The following is a 20,788-nucleotide window of genomic DNA, read 5'->3' as shown; positions in this document are numbered from 1 at the left end:
ATGAGATGGAACCACCACGAGGCTAAAATAGAATGGAACCACCACGAGGCTTTAAAATGAAAGCACCACGAGGTTTTAAATAAAATGGAACCACCACGAAGCTTAAAATAAAATGAAAGTACCACGAGCCTTAAAATAAAATGAAAGTACCACGAGCCTTAAAATAAAATGAAAGTACCACGAGCCTTAAAATAAAATTAAAGTACCACGAGCCTTGAAATAAAATACCACCACTATGCTAAAATAAAATGAAACCACCAAGAGGCTTAAAATAAAATGAAACCACCAAGAGGCTTAAAATAAAATTAAACTACCACAAAGTACAATCTAACGAGTCTTTCACAGATAGTTACATGTCGCAAGATTGGGGCTAGATATATTTTCTTTAAGCATTTCTTGAATAGGCACGTGAATAACCTTAGCGCACAAGATTTTTAGAAAGCTGGCAGATATCAAAAATCAAGTTTTGACAGTTTCTCCAAATTTTAAAGTTATCTGGTTAATAGTCCCGGTTGTCTTTTAGGAAATTAAAAATGACTGAACTCGCTCAATAACGAGAACACTTAAAATAGCAGCGCCCTCGTAACCTAAGGCTAATAACTTTTTATGTGTAAACTAAGAAAAGACCATATTTTAAAAAAAAACTGATTTTGTATATAACGGTATCTGCTACAGGTTTCACCACTGAACAAATCTACGAGTAACCGATTGCCCGCCATGTTCAACAAATTACCAGACTACCCTACAAGCTATGTAAAAAAAAAATTTAATTAACAGACATACCACTTACCTCCATTCACTTCCAAGGCTACGCAACAAAGGCCGCAGCAGAGGAGCAGCGTGGAAAGGGTCGCGTTACAAACTACAACAAGGATGAAAAAAAGCGGAGTGAGTCAGTCTCTAGTTTTGACTCCTTGGCAGATGAGTGGCGCCATCTGTTATCCAATATGATTGGATAAAAAACACATTGTTTTTAAATATTTAAGGCTTGTATTCTTACTTTATCACTTAATGAGTGAAAAAAGACCCATACATGCTCAGTAAAGCTATCTTTTATAGATATCAGAAGCCAACAATGTTTTATTAGTTTTTTTAACCGAATAAGGAACACTTGGTAATTTTTGTAGCGTAACGTGAGGAGATAATTGAAATACCTGCATGTACCATTTTCTATTTTATCATGAGAATGTCAGGTAATAAAAATGAACCCAAGGGCGTATTAAATAAGTAATTAAATTCTCACATTCATTGGTTATTACTTCTCCCAATCTGTATAACATCTCAGACACAATAATATAAGCTATATACATGATAAGAAGTGGTCCATAATAAAGACAGAAAACGCAACTAACCTTTCGTTAAGCTCATATCCCCTTTATTACCGGGATTTGCAATGGGACTAAAATACGATATGTACTATAGGTTCCTAAAGTAACATTAATAAAACGTGCTGGATAATCTGACTCACCTTTATTTGACACGTGTAGAGTAAGTTGATAAAAAAGTAGTAGGCCTGTTTATAGGGGAGTGGATGCCATATATGACCTTGGAAAGTAATATACTTTATTTTCTAATGTAATATTAACTGCTCTGTCATATTATGTAGATGTATTTAGACTAGAGTTCTAAAAAGGGCACAGTAAATAACTAGCCCCACGCATACCAACCCTACAGAGACGATAACTAATTAGTACTCGTCATTCTGTTCATTTAGATATTTTTCGTAGCCACCCCAAAGTAATGTTACTTTTGGTGCTATAGTACTAAATCAATCATGATCGTATATTCTAATATACTTAATTTTGTACTATGAAATATAAATTTATGGATAACCACCATGCAATCATGATAGCATTTTAAAAGACCACCAGTTCCTTTAAGAAAATTTCTAAATTTACTTGCACATTTAAAAAAAAATCGAATTCTTTACATTGGTGATTCTGTGTAACTTTCATGTGAATCTGAATGTAATTTTTCTACGTATAAAGATATGATTTTCTTCTACTTACCAAATCTATAACAAATTACCAGACGGATGCCGTTTTGATAATTGATCTACGAGGAATAGTCCTGGCTCATTTGCAGAACCAATTAATTGCCATGGCTGCATATAGAAGAAAACACTGTTGGATAAACCTTTACTTCTTTGCGGTAAAATGTTTCTTGCAAATAGTTTTAGACTTCTGTCTATTCTGAGGAGTTTGAATGACTTCACATTACGATTATCTTGAAACACAAGGACGGTTGTGGACGGCAACAAAAATAAGTTCTAAAATATCATTTTTTTTTCTTTATTATTGAAGGCTGAATTACTTCTTCTCATAATGTGGGAAATGCATGTCACCAGATTGGCATACCATATATATAATCTTTCAACCAATGGTGATTCTTCATGTCTGGTTGGAAAATTTAGGCAAGACCATATCATGTCTCTCAAAGTGGTCTTAGTCTGGGTTCAGATTTTTCGAGTTTGGTCAGAAAACTTAGACACGACCACAATTTGTCTTACCTTGAGTTTAGATTTTTCAGGTCTGTTTAGAAAATTTACACAAGACCACATTAGGTCTCTCCAGGTGGTCTTGGCTCAAGTTTTGTTAGAAAATTTAGACGGAACCACACAATGTCTAAACTTGGGTTTAGATTCTTCGAGTCTGTTTAGAAAATGTATACAGGACCACATTAGGTCTCTCAAAGTGGTCTTAGTCGGGGTCGAGACTCTTCAAGTCTGGTTAGAAAATCTAGACCGAACCACACAATGTCTAAACTTCGGTTTACATTCTTCAGGTCTGGTTGGAAAATGTAGACAGGACTACGTTAGGTCTCCCAACGTGGTCTTAGTCTGGGTCGCGACTCTTCAAGTTTTGTTAAGAAAATTTACGACAAGATCCACATTAGGTCTCTTCCATTTGGTCCTACCATGGGTTCATATTCTTCGTCTGATCAAGTCTGGTTACAAAATTTCAACAGCACCACATTACGTCTTTCCAGGTAGTTTTAGCTTAAATTCAACCTGTTTTTGTGTCAATCACTTTAGACGTTCAACGAATCTCTCATAACCCCTCAGGGCGATAGTTCTTGGGTTTAGCTAGACACTCTTCGTCATGAGGCACAGGGTAATACAAACTGAACTGTAAGGAAGGAGAGGCAATACAAGACTTCGGAAAACGTTTTAAAGTTTATTAAAAAGGTTTACACTTATGAGTAATAGTATATACAAAATATTTACAGAGACGTCAAGCCCAGTAGAATAAGATAACAAGACATGAATTGAAAACATTGTGTGACCAATATGGCCAAAAGGACTAAAAGGAATTTGAAAATGCATTTGCGAGAGAGAGAGAGAGAGAGAGAGAGAGAGAGAGAGAGAGAGAGAGAGAGAGAGAGAGAGAGAGAGAGAGAGAGAGAGGGAATACAATTAACTTAAATCAGAGGCACTCAAAGAGTGTGTAATGATTTACATTATGGGCAAACAAATCATCTGAAAGTTGGGGATTAAAAGGTAAACTTTGTAAGACAGATAAAAAGAGAAGAAAATTGGAAGAAAAATCAATAAATAAATAACAAAGATGAGAAAGGCTCGATTTGAAACCGCTGGGATGGACTGATAGTATTTAGGGAAGACTTTGGGGAGCCTGAAACCAAAAAATAAAAGAGGAAAGAGTATTTGGGAGAAGGAAATAGTGATAAAGACATGAAAGAGAAACGAATAGATGATCATAACTCTTATAGTTTCTTGGTGGTCTAAGATGAAAAAATAAAAATCGTTTTCGTTACATAAAAAAAGCCAAAAAAAGTCATAAATGGCTTAGAATGAAAAAGAAGAAGCAAGCACTGGGGATCGATTATACTAAAAAAAAAATGGGTCTCAAAACAAGAGAAAAATGGGATATGTCACACGCAATTGGCTAAACCTATTTACAGAAAACTATGGAGTCACAAAAAACGGCTTCTTGGCAGAAGGAACTCCCAAATTCAAAGACATAATATAAAACTCTGGTTAATAAAAAAAAGGATCATTAACTTCTATAATATCGAAAATGACAAGTTATTCTACTATCACCGAAATTCGAAAGATTACAAATGAGTGAGAAGAAAGTCTTGAGTAGAATTGAAGACAATAAAAATCTTAGGAACTGAATTATAAATTATCATTTAGTATACAACAAATGCAATTACACAATAGGTATCACCGTCAGGCAGCAGAGCCCTAAGGAAATGGTAAACGGCCGCATTGGCAACAATTATGGGCCGAAAAGTTTTTTGGGTACTTTTAAGGCAAAGAAAAATGGAAGGGAAAGAACAAATAAGATTTAATCGTCACTAACACATGGTGTCATGGTTATAACGGGGACATTGTAGCCAACACCAGGACGTCATGGTTAAGATGACACCGTGGCACAGGTCCACCGTGGTTAACACGTAACCCATAGGTAACTCAGTAACATTGTGTCAATCAAGGCTACACCCACGGGTAACAAAAGGACGCCACTGCTAAACTCGGGGATAGCGTGAATAGCACAGGGAACAAACGTATACAGTAGCACGTTACAATGCTTGTTCTAGGGTATCTTCGCTACAAAAGATTTTACTAATGAAGTAATAATCTTATGCAAAATTATGCAATGGCTACAGAACTTCTCTTTGAAGTTTTCATTGGCGCCCCCCTTAAAATAAGATAACTATAGGAAAAGGCTAAAATGACCTAAAATTTAAAATCGAAACTGGAAATTAATAAAATCCTTAGGCAAAACATATGTCAGCATCAATCAATGTTCAAATAACACCAATAGGTTTGTTATACACACGAATGTAACGATAAACAATTCACAGATCAACAATACCCTTGAAGTAAGAGGACTTATCAACTATACCTCTCTTAACTAGTCTTAAATCTTTCTGTACAGAGAGCTAAGGTTTGAAATGGGTACGAAACTATTGTACAAATTTTGCTGCTGGAGGGTGTATGAGGAATCGTTCTTTTTCTTTTGATATACAAGTTTGATAATGCTGGCATGGATTCATTTGACGACCAAAGACTAGTTGGAGTGTCAACGGGGAAACACTGATGTCAAGAGTGCCCTACGTGGGTGCGTGAATTTGGGGTTAAAGAGGTGTGGATAGGAGCGAAGGTTATAGCTCTATAAGTATTTGTGACCTTCAGAGATTGCACACCACAGGCGACATAGAGGATATTTTTTTACCCGTTTTTCTTGTGCAGATGGCTGTCTTAGGAAGAAACGAGGATTCATGAGGAGAAGTTTAGTTTATGGACAAATTTACAGAAATATATACTTAGGAAGATTCAGACATATGTGAATACACATACATACATGAATGATCCTATTTGTAAAACACCTTGAGAGAGAGAGAGAGAGAGAGAGAGAGAGAGAGAGAGAGAGAGAGAGAGAGAGAGAGAGAGAGAGAGAGAGAGACTGCACATAACAAGAATGACCCAAGTGGAATTACTGGTGATGCGCACCATTGCCAGTGTAAAAAATATGTAAAATATCCTTCAAAATCTCTTCTTCTGAAACAACAACAGGTGAAACAATAGGCCCCCCTCCTTTTCTTAGAGACACTAAGGCTAAAAATTCTAGCTTTTCCAAAAGCTATACAGGTAAAGAGACAAATAGTGGGGCATCAAACAGTCCATAATCTATCGATAACTATATCTATTCAGAATGTCTCATAATATGCGGAACATCAACAGTGGCCAAAAAATGAAAAAAAAGCCGACGGGAAGTTGAAATGAATCAAAGATCAACCTTCACAGTATCAAATGACTTTTCATATCAACAAGGATTCGTAACAAGTGTTATAACGAGATTACATACTTCTAAAAGTCACACATAAGTATGCTGTGGTGGTGATTGTGGTCTTGGTACTTTGTGAAATAAAAGCACAAAGAAGGGAGGGATTGTGCGTGAATCAAAATTATTATTCATGATTGGTGATGATAATGCGAAGCGGTGTTGATATCAAAATTAAACATTTCTTGAGTTGGACTTGTTTGTGTGTGTGCACAGTATGGCAGTGTATGCCATAGCGAGTCTGCAGTACTTTACTGTATATGTGTGTATATATATATATATATATATATATATATATATATATATTACATATATATATATATATATATATATATATATATATATATATATATATATATATAGTATGTCTAATCTTAGGTTAAACTTATATCTGCTGCGTCGGAATCGTGAATTAAGGTAATATTGATGTAAGGGTAAACTTACGGAGACAAGGTACATTACCTACACCCTAAATATATATATATATATATATATATATATATATATATATATATATATATATATGTATATATATATATATTATATATATATATATCAATACATATATATATTTATATATATATTTATATATACTTCCTTGTTAAATATACATAAAAAATATTTGATCAATGCCGGTGAATGAACCTGAAAGTGACATATATCATATCATACCATACAAAGTCTTTGCCATAAGTTTTTTTGCTTGTTTGTTTGTTAGTTAGTTTGGACTTGAAATCGCAAGAAAAACGAAACACTTGAGGTATATGAGGTGTTTTGTAAGCTATCAATAAACTTGCCCTTTCATGAAAATAATTTATTTTATACTTAATTTTTTTTTCCTTCGTCCACACCTTTTTTTCAGTCTTGCCTCAGAGGGACTTTTGAAAGACCCTCGCGAGCGAACTCCAAGCTTATTAATAACCTTTTTTGGTTGATAAACAGAGACTTGACAATACTTCGGACGGCCATTTATATATATATATATATCTATATCTTTTATCCATTAATTGTCGTTTTGAAGGACATTCGGAAATTTATCCAGCGGAGTGAAACGAAAAAATTATTAAAGAGCACCTGTAGGTTTCTTTTTTTATTTTTTTAGGAGACATTGATTGTAAACATTTAACATAGATCATCAACATGTAAGTCAAAGGCCACACGTGGGGAGTTAAATGGAGTGAAAGAACTAGGATGAAAAAAAATCCTTCATTTGTTTTTGTTTTTTTTTCTTTTAGATTTCGTTCTCTCTCTACTTTTTAGTCTAAATTCACTTTCGAGAAATGTCTGATTATTTGGTCCATGATACAGCTAAAGGTTTCGACGAAAAAATTCGAAATAATTAAAAGATGTAAAACATGATTGAGTGGATTAAATGATTGATTAATTGAATGAGTATCAATTAGTGTTCATACTTGACTTAATTAAATAAATGACCGGAAATACTTCAATTCCTTATATGAAAATTCAAATATTAATTTTTCATTGACAGGTGACTTTCATTGCATGGAATAATCTCTCTAAGCCACTTGTGAAATATCAAGTATGATAAATGCAATATTTATTCGCTGGAATAATGTAATTAAAAAGAATCCCCGAATGAAAAAAGGTAGAAATTTATAACATATTCAAGTATACTCTGCAAAACTAAAAGGAAAAAATCATGATTTACATTAGTCAGCAATGTTGCTGTTTTGGTAGGAACATTACTCATGTGAAAATAGCTTCCTTTTCTAGCATGAAACGCGATTTTGAATTACTGCTGGAGAAATTATTTCATTTAATTAACTTTTATTTTCAAATCAAAAGATGACTTTTGGATTCTGAATTAGAGGCTAAGTTCCGTTAGCGAAAAAAAATCTATTACTGAAAAAAAAAAAAAAAAGTCAACGTATAAAAAAAAAATCACCCTGAAATTGTTAAACGTTATAAAGAAGTATTACAAAGCTAAATGAATAGAAATAAATGGTAATAAGGCCATGATTAATGATTTCACTTGTAAATATCAATGAATCCAAAATAATCATAATCGAATGTTATGATATAAACATCGTAATTAAATAGATCATAAGATTATCATTCTATTGTATTGGCAAAAGTAAACTTAATATATTCTCAAGTAAAAACTGAACTTAAATACTTCATGATCAATAGAATAGATTAGGCTTTAAGGAAATTCTAAGATTGTCCACAGGAAAAATATTGTTTTGTGAAAAAAAAAAAACTTTTCTGAAAAAATCTCAAACTACACTGGAATAAAAAACATTATGTTGAATGATAGCTGGCAAAAAAAAATTCATAATTAGATACAATAATTTTCAATTGAACTTTTTATAAGCTAAAAACAAGAAACTTTTCTCATGGCTACAATAAACTTGGCATAAACATCTAACTAGTTACAGTAACTTGAAATAAACTTCTAAATACTTAACAATAAACTTGTAAGAAACTTCAACCTCAATAGCTTATAATTAATTACAATTACCCTGAAAATCTCTAATATTGGTCGCAACGAACTTCGAAGACCACTTTTAAATTAGTTACAACGAAATTAAAAAAAAAAAAAAAAGACAATAAACTGTCGAGACACTTCCACTTGTTAGGATGAACGCGTCACAGATTCGAAAGGTGGATTCCACTTTACACTTATAGGCAAAAAAAGTTCAATGAATGCTCGAACTTTGTAAAAAGTATACTTTTTAGCGTGAATAAAGTGCAAACTGTTCCGTAATACATATCATATATAATAATTATCCTAAGAACAATTATTCACCAAAAAATGGGCACAGATGAACAAACCTAACTCGAGTCATCATAGATCAACGTTGTATGGGTATAATAATCATATCTTTTTAGCTATGTACAATATCTTCAATATATCATTTATATAGATTCAAAAAATCTTCAACTTGACTACATCTACACAATTCCAAAAAAAGTAGATGAATGAAAGGTACTATATTATAATAATTTTTTAATTTTTATTTTACAAAATTCCTCTAAAACTACAGAATTATAATGATGGTGACCAATCTGTTAAGGATTCTCAGTCGAGAGTTCTTATTGTATGATTGTCGAAGAAAAGATTAAATGAGAACAGAAATTAAGAACGGAAAAACTACTTTTTTAACATATCTTAAAGTCTTGCATGAAGGAAGAGAGAGAGAGAGAGAGAGAGAGAGAGAGAGAGAGAGAGAGAGAGAGAGAGAGAGAGAGAGAGAGAGAGAGCTATGTACAAAAAGTCGCATATTGATATGTAGTACCATAACTCCAAAAAGCATCTATCATTGGTCCATCTATTATAATTGTGCAACAGGTCATACACGCCAGCGCGAAGTACATGCCGAGTGTACAGTGTTTTTTTTTTTTCCTAAAGTGCTGAGTGTACAAATATCAAGAATACAATGACTGGATTCGTCTTTTCATAAGCGCGATGCTGGCATAATATCAAGATGTCCGTTCTAGTCCATCGTCAGCACATTCCAGTTCATTTCTTACATTTTCTTCGCTGGAGAATGCATGTACTTTTCCACAAATAGTAAGATTAAAATTCAGGAGTTTGGACGTTGCATCCCAACGCCATCTATTGAGGGTTATATTGCTTAACGCAAATGATTATTTATGGCACTGCATCACAACGCCTTCTACCAAGAGTTATATCAATTAAAGTGTAACACTCAGGGGATCAAAAGACTCGGGACAAATGGGGAGCACACACGATCCGAACTACTCTTTGCCCTTCTTGACGAAGGTTGAGTAATAACGCTCTAATAACTTTCTTTTCAATATAACAGTGATTATGAAGTAAACTACAATGTACGGTGCAAGCTTAAATTGCAAAGTAACTCCTGTCTAAAAAAATACGGCGTCAAATAGTACACGAGACGAATATTACTAGTAATACAATCAGCGTTTTGCGAATAATGCAACATAACGATTACCGCTTTACGCAATAAAACATCGTATATCGACTCCCACCGATATGATCGCGTATCGCAAAATGGGATGAACATACAAAAATAAATTCTTTCTAATAACTGACCAAAATAAAGAAGAATCTGCGAGACAGAAGGAATCTCTTCGGCGTTGGTGAAAATATACTTGTATATATCTATGGCACAAAAATCATACAAAAACATTCTTACTTAATGAGACGACAAATGGAGCCCATTAAATCATTCCAGGACACAACCAACGTTTTAAGTCTATTTTAACGCTAAATGAAGAGCTGCTTTACAAAATGAAGATTACAAGAAGTAAACTATACTCAATTTATTTTAATGAGGCGCATTTGCACTCACTCGCAGCGGTGCCCTTATAGCCTAGAAAGTTTCCTGCTATCTGACTGGTTAGAATTATTTTGTCCAACCAATCAGCGAACAGGAAACTTTTCCGAGCTAAAAGGGCACCCCTGCGAGTCAGTTCAAATCTGCCTGACTAAATAGAATTGACTATAGGTTACAAGACTATTTGTAAACAATTGAGAATCGAAGTAAGAAAGCTTATTTTGATATGCGATATGCATTGTCGTGTTTATGACGTGAGTGTGGTTGAATTCTAGCGGTGAGCATTCACACAATGAGTTATAACTCCGATGAAATGTTGAGCTGAAATACAACAGACGTTATAAAGAAGTTTATCCTTAAGGTACACACGTTAGGGAGAACTAAAAGTTTACAACAAACGTATCACAAGATATTAGAAATAAAAACTTGGTACATTATGGCATAAATTATATATATATATATATATATATATATATATATATATATATATATATATATATAAATATATATATATATATATATATACATATATATATATATATATATATATATATATATATATATATACATATATATATATATATTACTAAAATTATACTCAGAATGTTACACAAACATACGCACCTAGTCATTACACATAACACATCAAAATAAAAAAATAAAAAAATACCTAACAATCTTTGTAAACAATATATGGCAAATACTATAATACAGAAAATAAGAATATTTTTTTTTCAAACAAGTTAAAGATAGATTCTTTAATACGGAATCATTAATAAATGATTCATCTTTAAATTCATCTGAAAAACATTGAATAAATAACTATGACACACGAGTAATCGAATAGTCTAAAGATAACTATTATCTCCTCACGTATAATAAAAAAAAAATTACAATGAATTGATAAACATTGTCGTAAACTGGGTAAAGCCTTCTGTGACGAGAATTTTATGTATAAATGGTTTTATACTTGGTGATAAAAAACACCAATGTAGATCATATATACTGTATATGCATACAAACACATATACATATATATATATATATATATATATATATATATATATATATATATATGTATATAAACCATACTACTTATACATAATGTATATCCTATATGAATACTGTATTCAGTGGTACAGCAAGTATAGAATATATATATATATATATATATATATATATATATATATATATATATATATATATATATAAACTATACTACATATACACAATGTATATCCTGTATGCATATTTAGTGGTGCAGCAAGTATAGAAAAAATATATATATATATATATATATATATATATATATATATATATATATATATATAGTATATGCATATATATATATATATATATATATTTATATATATATATATATATATATATATATATATATTAAAGTATGGATGTAAAGTAACATATTTATGTATATTTGGTAACAATAGGGCAAAAATAATGTTGAAATATAATAACAAGTTATTCTAATTCAAATGATGTAGATAAATGTAAAACCTGACTATTAACTATTAATAAATTCTTTTTCTTAATATACTTCATAGTATATTAAATGGGACCATACTTTTTTATTCACCCACAGTTCTTCTAAAATATATTGTTGTTTCGTAAAACTTCCATTTCTTTGTTTTTAGGAAAACAAGGATATACCCTTTGATCTCTTTTTGACAAGTATCAAAATATTTAAATGGCTTTTATCTTTACTGTAGGACATTGCTGTCTATATAGCTTGGCAATATTACTGCAAATAACATATGCCTATTATAAAACAAATGAGACACTTCGTAGAAGCGAACGCCTCCCAACAGAAATAGAAATCAAACCACATTTCATGTGATTAGCTAAAGAACGAATTACATAACTAAATCATTACTATTATCCTCACCACATTAAAGTGGTAACACTATTAAAAAAAACCTCCTCTCGGTGAATAAATTAAATCTTCTCACGGTGAATAACTCATTCAGTTAAACCATCATTTGCAAATGCGTATGGGCTCTAACGTAAACGAATCAAAGCGTAGTTTACTCCCAACAAAGATTTTCTTTTATTGATATTTTTACAGGTATCCTACGATCTCCTCTATATCCTGCTTCCTCTTTTTGATTAGGACATAGAGTTCCTTGAGACTGGGGCGGTAACATTCCGAGAGGAATCGTCCCATGGTGCGGTACAAGTGTTCCTTCACTCCTGTCAGTCCGTGGTTCTCGTCGGCATAGGTCTGTAATCAAAATAAAAACGATATGAGAGAGAGAGAGAGAGAGAGAGAGAGAGAGAGAGAGAGAGAGAGAGAGAGAGAGAGAGAGAGAGAGAGAGAGAGAGAGAGAGATTAATTAAGGGAGTTTGTTTAATCCATAAGACATTGCTATACTTCATTGATGAACAAAATGTATGTAAATTAGTCCACATTATGTGTTAAAGAACAAGAAGCTAAGGTAATTTCAAACATATGATTAAATTTAAACTCAAAACTAAATTTGGAGATTCCTATCTATTGTGAAAAAGGAAAGCCATAAAAAGTGGATGGCAGTGCCAGACCTACTACTATTATTAACATTCCAGTGTGGGAGGTTATTATTATTATTATTATTATTATTAATTTAGCTAACCTAAATCCCAAGTTAGAAAAGCAGGCTACTATAAGCCCAAAGGGCTCCAATACAGAAAAATAGCCCAGTGAGGAAAGAAAATAAGGAAATAAACTAAAAGTAATAAACAATCAAATTAATCCTATTTTAAGAACAGTAACAACATTAAAATATATCTTTCATCCATTCATAAGTACCATTTGCTGAAACTGAACTCCCTCGTCCACCAGGGCCTTCGCCAGCATCATGGAGTGATGGTAGTGCACGTTGTCGTCGGCGGTGCCATGAACCAGCAAGAACATCTTATCCTTCAGATTTCCAGCCATTTTAGTGGCGTCAGCCGCTTCGTAACCCTTGTAGTTACTGCCAGGGTAGACGTGGGGGGATCCCATGTACCGTTCGGTGTAGACAGAGTCTGTAAGGAAGAACTAGGATGGTGTACTCTGCTTGAAATGAGTAGATTATTACTTTCAGGAATGTGACTCAAAGTTATCCTTAAGATATGAACCTTAATCTTTAGTTTTAAAATATACAGCTTCAGGACGAATCATTAGGTCTTGTTGTATTTCATCTATCTACCTTCCAAGGAACTTCCCAATTTCTTAGGTGATAGCCACCATGAAACAAAAAAAGAACAAATGGGGACTTTTCTTCTCTTCGCTAATCAAAGCCTGACGAGGGATTCATCCAAGTTTGGTTGGTAACACTAGTGTGCCACAGCCCACCCTCCCCAGTTATCCACCACAAATGAAGCCTCATATGCTGAATCCCCTACTGCTGCTAACTCGGCGGTTACCACGGCGACCGGAGAAAGCAGCATAGCCCATTAGAACTGCGTCATAATTGCTTACCATTCATTCCTATTTATAGTATGCTCTTTTGCCTCTCCCACACCTATCCTCTTATCACCTACAGCTTTCTTCAATCCATCCATCCACCAAACATTGGCCTTTCTCTAATACTTCTCCCATCAACTTTTGCCTTCATCATTTCTTCATAAGACGGTTAAACCATTTCTCATACCGGTTCTCAACCATACTACTTTGTTCTTAACTCACCAGCCGTAATCCTCAGACACTTCATCTCGGACACATTCAATTTCTGTCTCTCCGTGACTTTCATTCCCCACAACTCCAATCCATACATTACAGTTGGTACTATTACATTCTCAAACAAAACTCTTCAGTTTATTTCATAACCCTCTATTCTTTACCACTCCCTCTTCACTGGGTCTAACACTTTACATCCTCTATTCAGACTCTGCTGTTCAGCTGCTTTTATTCCACCATTTGCAGCGACAACAGAACTCAAGTACTTAAAATGACATACTTCCTTAAACAACTTTCCATTCAACAAGACATTGAATCTAGCACCACCCTCCCTTCTCGTGCATCTCATAACCTTATTCTTACTCACATTAACCCTCAACTTCCTTCTCTCACACACCCTTTCAAACTCTGACTATAGGAAAATATAATTAATTTTATCTTCCTTAATTGAACCTTAGATTCTTAAAGCCAAAGCACATGATAAGATATTTGGATTGCTACCATCTTGCTTAAATAATGTGACATCATCTGTCATAAACATATAAACACTTATATCAACTACTTGCATCTAATATAGGAACCTAATCAAAACCAAATAAAAACTTTTTATATTTAAATATGTATGCTGACCAAAGTTCCTCATCAAGTAACACATGCAATATGGAGCCAAATTTACAACATTTCTAAATCTGAAGGAAGACACTCTTCAGTTTCAAATGCCTGAGGGAAGATGCTCTTCAGATCTAAACACCTGAAGGAATACTCTTTTCATTTTATTACACCTAATGGATTTTTGCTAGTACAGAGGCATTTGCCTGGTTTCAGCAAGCCAAAGTCCAGTTTTGCATTAAGGGCGTGATTCGCTTAAGCACCAAAGCAGACTATGTTCTCGCAGCAATCCCTGAGATCCTGAGAACACTTTTTGGAAAATCTCAAATTGGCTTTGTGACCAAGGGGACAACTCTATAGCATATGATGCACTCAAAACATGCCACCTGGAGCAGTACTGTACTCACCATTGCCAGCCACCCATATAGCTAAACTTTTTTCAGCTCTCTCCACAACCGTTGGGAGACCAAAAGGCTTCACTCGCCCTCATGAAAATGACCAGTATCACTTGCCTGGAAACTGCAGCAGACGGCTCTCTTCAGCAGCTGAACCTACTTTGTGTCCTTTGGGTACGACACCTACCTGAACCTATACACACTTCCATACCCAATGTCGATACCTTGCCCATGAAGGACCTGAAGACCAAAGTCGATGCCTTGATGGACAGCTAATTCTTCATCTTCAAGACCTTCATCAATGCCTCCACTCCTGACGAAGAGGACATCTATTCAACTTCGACAAAAGCTGATGTGAAGGTGGTAGGACACAGACACCTACACTAGGACGTGCTGGAGCAGCGACAAACCTGCCCACCACCCACATATGCCACCACTCCCTCATGCACCAACCAGCAACCTCTACAGTCATGTAATGACGTACATCGGCCAAAGTTATACACCTACCACTCCATATTCGGGGCTGCTGTAAAGAAATGTGTGAAAGGTTGTCAGTACCCCCGAAAATGTGCAATTAAGCCATCGCTCGTGGCGGTGTCCTCCTCTGTCACTATTTCTTTCTTTTTACATGATGTTGAGATCTTTGGTAGATACGGGTGCTTGCCATTCTCTTCTACCAAGGACACTGTCCAGGATTTGACGTAGCCTGTCTAAGCCTGACAACCTCTGCCTGGTAGCTGCCAATGGTTCTACGATCCCGACCCACGGGTTCGAGACACTCACATTATTGTTTGGCAGTGCTAAATATCAATGGAAGTTTCTCGTTGCTGATGTCACAATGCCAATCCTCAGTGTGGATTTCCTCTTCCATTTCCACCTCCTGGTTGATGGTGCTCAAAGACGATTAGTCAACGCGCACTCTTACTTGTTGACACCTTTTCAACTCAGTCCCTCCGAATTCACTCTCCATATCAGTGCAACAACGGATGCCTACACCCACCTCCTCACGTTGTACCCGGAAGTCTTCTGTCCTGAACTTTGCCAAACGCCAACAGTTCCCGCCAAACCTGTTACTTATCATCATATCAAGACGATGGGGCCCCAGCGTTAGCCAGATTCTTGTGTCTGGCATCAGATCGTTTGGCGCAAAAGGTCTCCAGCCTATGGTCGTCACCCTTATATATCGTCCTAAAGAAAGACAAGATGTCCTGGAGATTACAGGCATTTGAACATGCACAGTGAACTGGATTACTACCCCCTCCCAAAGATCCCTGACATGACCTACTTGCACAAAGCGAATGTTTTCTCCACACTCGACCTCCTGAAGGGGTACTATCAGGTGCCCATGAACCCAGAAGAAATCCCCAAAACTGCCATCACCACTACCTTCGGTACATGCACCTTCAATTACTCCTATGTTTGCCTTTGTAATGCTGGGGCCTCGTCAACGTCTTATGGACGGTATCTTAGGGGACCTCCCCTTCTGTGTATGTTACATGGACGACTTACTTGTGATCTCTTCCTTCAAAGAGGAACACCTCCGTCATCTACACATTGTGCTCGACCGCCTACAACAAAATGGTCTTGTAGTTTGGTACAAGTGTACCTTTGGCACCAACGAGATATCGTTCTTAGGGCACTGCATCACTCCTGAATAAATCCACCCCCTCTCTGAGAAGGTAGCAGCTGTTCAGACCTTCCCCACGCCCTCGACCATCAAAGCACTGCAAGAATTCTTGAGCGTGATCAACTATTATCATCATTTCCTGGCAGCCACTGCCACCAATCTTGTCCCCCTTTAAGCCTCCCTCAAGGGCAAGCTTTAAGAGGCAGCCTTCTTCAACGCAAAGAATGCCCTATCTACCACTGCTGCTCTCATTTTTCCATGCCACATGCACCTCTCCTTCTCACCACCAATGCCAGTGGTGTTACTATTGGTGCAGTACTAGAGCAGGTGGTTAACGGCTCACCCAGTCCATTGGCCTTCTTCAGTAGAAAACAGTCTAAGGTGGAATCCGGTTACTATACCTTCGACCGCGAATTGTTGGCAGTGTACTTGGGTGTCCACCATTTTCGCCCCTTTTTAGAAGGTAAGCCCTTCATCAATTGCAAGGACCACATGCTTCTGGTGCAGGCTTTCACTCGCCAGTCCGGCGCCTGGTACACCCGTCAAAGTCAACATCTCTCTGCTGTGGCTGAATACAATTGCACCCAGGGAAAATGAATTCCGTTGCTGATGCCTTGTCAAGAAACAAATTGGCCACCTGGGATTAGATTACAATGCCTTGGCAGAAGCCCAGTGAAAAGATCCAGAGTATCAAGCATGTAGGACATCCTGCACATCCCTCTGTTGGGAAGACATCCTCCACAACTCTAAAGCCCCACTCTTGGGATGGCATTACTAAGGATTCTGGTGATTGGGTCCGCACCTGTGATTCATACCAAACTTCAAAAGTACATCGACACACGGATTCAGGAGTGGGCCCTTTTCCTCATCTCTGAGTAGTTTTGTCCACATTCCTGCTGATGTAGTAGGTCCCCTACTCACATCACAAGGACATTGTTACCTGTTTACCATCACTGATTGTTCCACTCATTGGCCTGAAGCCATTCCCATGAACACTGCAATATCCGCCTCATGTACATTTGCCTTACACTCAGGGTGAATAGCGAGATTCGGTATCCCTGAGCATATTACTTCTGAGAGGGGTACCACTCTCACCTCTCAATTATGGACATTATTAACAAATCTCCTGGGCATCAACCTACATCAGACAACTGCCTACAACCCTGCTGCCAACGGAATGGTTGAATGTTTTTATCACACCTTAAAAGCAGCTTTGATGTCCAGCTGCAACGACTCCAACTGGTTTACTCAACTTCCCTAGGTTCTTCTGGGATTAAGAACCACCCCTAAAGACTGCCTGGATGTCTCGGCAGCTGAAATGGTATATGGCGACCTGCTGGTCGTCCCTGTAAAATTTTTTCCGTCCACAACCTCCTCTGATAATCTCCATCGCCTATATCATGTTGTGGGAAAATTTATTCCTTGTCATCAGGCATAAAAGCCCCAGGGAAGCAACACATTTTGACAGATCTACACTCAGTCACACACATTTTCCCGTGCAACAACAATAGAAAGCCACCGCTAATGCCCCTTACACTGGCTCTTTCCTTGTGATCCGTCGTATGCTGAAAGCATTCTTAATCAACATTCGGGGCAAAGAAGACTGGGTCTCCATTGATTGCCTAAAACCTGCATATCTCCTGCCAGGTGACTAGCCTACAGTACGCCCTATGTCACATGTAAGTGAATTTTAAGAGGGGGGGGATTTACCGCATGATTTTCATACACGCTCATAAACTGAATGGTTCTTTTATTTTATCTTATTGCTCGTGTAAGCATGCTAGCTCATTTTTAATTGTATTTGAATGTTTGTGACATTCTTGCTCTTAAGTCCTTGTATATAAACTTGATGATTATCTAATAAAGTTCAGTTGCATTCACCTCACCTCTCAGTTATCACACAACGGCTCTCTTGCACAAAGACCATCTTCAGTTGCAAACACCAGAAGGAAGACCCTAATCAATTTCAAACACCATAAGGAAAACACTCTTCAGTTTCAAACACCAGAACGAAGACAATTCAGTTTCAAACACAAGAATGAAGACCCTACTCAGCTTCAAAAAATAAAAAGGGAAATTCTTTTAAAGGCTTCCAACACCTGAAAGACGACGTTCTTCAGCTTCAAACATCTGGTGGAAGATGCTCGTCAGTTTTAAATACCTGAATGAAGATGCTCTTCAGCTTCAAACACCTCATGGAATACTCTCTTTGGTTTTAAATACCTGAATGATGCTCTTCAGCTTAAAACACTTCATGGAATAAGCTCTTAGGTTTTAAATACCTGAATGAAGATGCTCTTCAACTTCAAACACCTCATGGAATATGCTCCTTGGTTTTAAATACCTGAATGAAGATGTTCTTCAGCTTCAAACACCAGAAGAAATACGCTTTTCAGCTTCAAACACCAAAAGAACACATACTTCAGTTTCAAACCCCTTAAGGAAGAAGATATTACTCCATTTCAAACTTACCGTAATGCTCCCATCGTGAGACGGGTGCCACAGCAATGCCACAACTGAAGATCTCATCAGCGTCCCTCGCCATTGCCATTGTGGTGACGTACCCGCCGTAACTCCAGCCCCAAATGGCAATGCGTCGGGCGTCAACGAAGTGAAGGTTATCTCGCAGCCACCTGGCTACGGCGAGCTGGTCATCCACCTCCTTGCCTCCAAGGGCGTGGTAAACCTGAGTAAAGAACAGTTAACTCAGTGCGAAAAACAATTATATCTATTTTCTCACCTTAAAATATCCACATTTCTATCTAAATATATATATGCATATATATATATACACACACACACACACACACACATATATATATATATATATATATATACATATATATATATATATATATATATATATATATATATATATATATATATATATATATATATATATATATATACATATACATATAGCCTTCCTTAGCAAAACACAAATATTTTTCTTCTGTTAAATTCCATGACGTATTTTCAACTGTAACTTGATTGATTGCGATCAAATTCTTTGAAGACGGTTTATATAAAATTTACTCATAGAATACACAGCAGCAGGCTTTCTAATAGCACTCAGTAGTGCTCACAAGTGCAAAATATCATTTTCCGTACTATAAATAAAAATACATTTTATACAACAAATCAAAGTTTAAGTTAACAAAAAATAAGCAATTCTAAATAATTATATTCTGATTAAAATTAGGTCTGCCAGAAAACTCCATCAAGTTTTCTGGTTTGGTGAAGATTAGGAAATAACCTATATGAAAACTCTCTACTTTAAGAACTATATATAAAGAACCGAGCACTACAAAACACTATAATGAAACGATAATGAAGCTAATATATTTTCATCCTGAATCATACATCACCATTAATTAATGACATCTCATTAAAGGGCGAGTCTAATCCTGCCATAAATATTTGCTGATAAATGAAGTTTATAACACTTTGATTACTGTAAATTCATCAACAATATCCAGTAAGTTTTAATTTCTTTGCAAATCTAGTTTCAAACAATGCATTGAAAAACGTTAATGCAGTTTTCAACGTTCTGGAACCTTTCTTATGCACATGTTTATGTAAATATTGTCATGAAATTTCTAAAAGCTAGTGAAGAAGTTGGTCAAAATATTACAAATTTTATTGCAAGAAATAGCCAAGACTTGGAAACCCTTATCTGAAAGGTTTTATGGGAAAATGATCTGATAGCTTCCAAGAAAAATAGTCGAAGGACAAGGAATACTCTACATCATAATTGTTCTTGAGGTAATGGGGGAGGGGTGGGTTAAGGTCAGGCTTTCGAACAGAGCAGACCTATCTAAAATGTTCATTATAGCTACGCCTGAGCTACTTCTACATAACAATGCCGACAAAAACACGGCACGCAGAAAAGAGACTAATTTCCTTTGCGAAATGAACATTACGTACCAGTAAGTTCTGAGAGTCAATTATCAACTGGTTATCTATAAAAAGAAAAAAACTTCCACAGACGTAGACTTAAAAAACGAATACAGAATATTCAAATCTAGCTTATTAATATGATAGTAACAGTGATTATTCACCTCATGTTTGATCTTATCTCCTTGGTACCCCGAGCCTCTCCCGTCAATCAGAGCGTAAATGATGTCATTCTTGGAGGCCAAGAATGTTCCCCAGTTGATCGTCATTTTAGCTGTCACCGCTTGAGTACCTGGAGCTGCGTACCTGAAATAAGAGGGTTTGTTAAGATATGTGATATATATTTGATGTTAAAAACCTTTGTTATTATTATTATTATTATTATTATTATTATTATTATTATTATTATTATTATTATCATAGTTATATTCCTAGTTAGGGAAGCATGATGCTACAAGTCCTAGACAAGGAAAGCAACGCAGGGAGAAAACAAATAGAGAAATGTCAAATAA

The 20,788-nt window shown here is 35.7% G+C and overlaps 1 protein-coding gene and 1 long non-coding RNA gene across 3 annotated transcripts in view; both read right to left on the bottom strand.

The window, feature by feature from the left end:
- Positions 1–820, bottom strand: part of LOC137630959 (uncharacterized) — a 32,576-nt gene extending 31,756 nt beyond the window's left edge. Inside the window, exon 1 of one of the 2 annotated variants that reach the window (XR_011041822.1) lies at positions 791–820. This is a non-coding gene — a long non-coding RNA (uncharacterized lncRNA). Of the gene's footprint in view, positions 1–783 lie in introns of both variants that reach the window. The other variant, XR_011041821.1, reaches the window with a different exon arrangement.
- A 10,682-nt stretch (positions 821–11,502) lies between these two features.
- Positions 11,503–20,788, bottom strand: part of Dpp10 (Dipeptidyl peptidase 10) — a 140,587-nt gene continuing 131,301 nt past the window's right edge. Inside the window, exons 11-14 of the mRNA XM_068363217.1 lie at positions 20,441–20,582; positions 18,852–19,065; positions 12,897–13,114; positions 11,503–12,332 (exon numbers count right to left, since the gene is read on the bottom strand). Of these exons, the coding sequence (XP_068219318.1) occupies positions 12,171–12,332; positions 12,897–13,114; positions 18,852–19,065; positions 20,441–20,582 (736 nt within the window). The 3' untranslated portion in view covers positions 11,503–12,170. The remainder of the gene's footprint in view (positions 12,333–12,896; positions 13,115–18,851; positions 19,066–20,440; positions 20,583–20,788) is intronic.

This window comes from Palaemon carinicauda, chromosome 39, assembly GCF_036898095.1.
Source record: "Palaemon carinicauda isolate YSFRI2023 chromosome 39, ASM3689809v2, whole genome shotgun sequence".
In the NCBI taxonomy this organism is placed as follows: Eukaryota; Metazoa; Arthropoda; class Malacostraca; order Decapoda; family Palaemonidae; genus Palaemon; species Palaemon carinicauda.
Note: the sequence above shows the minus strand (reverse complement) of the source record. Positions and strands in the feature narration are given on the sequence as shown.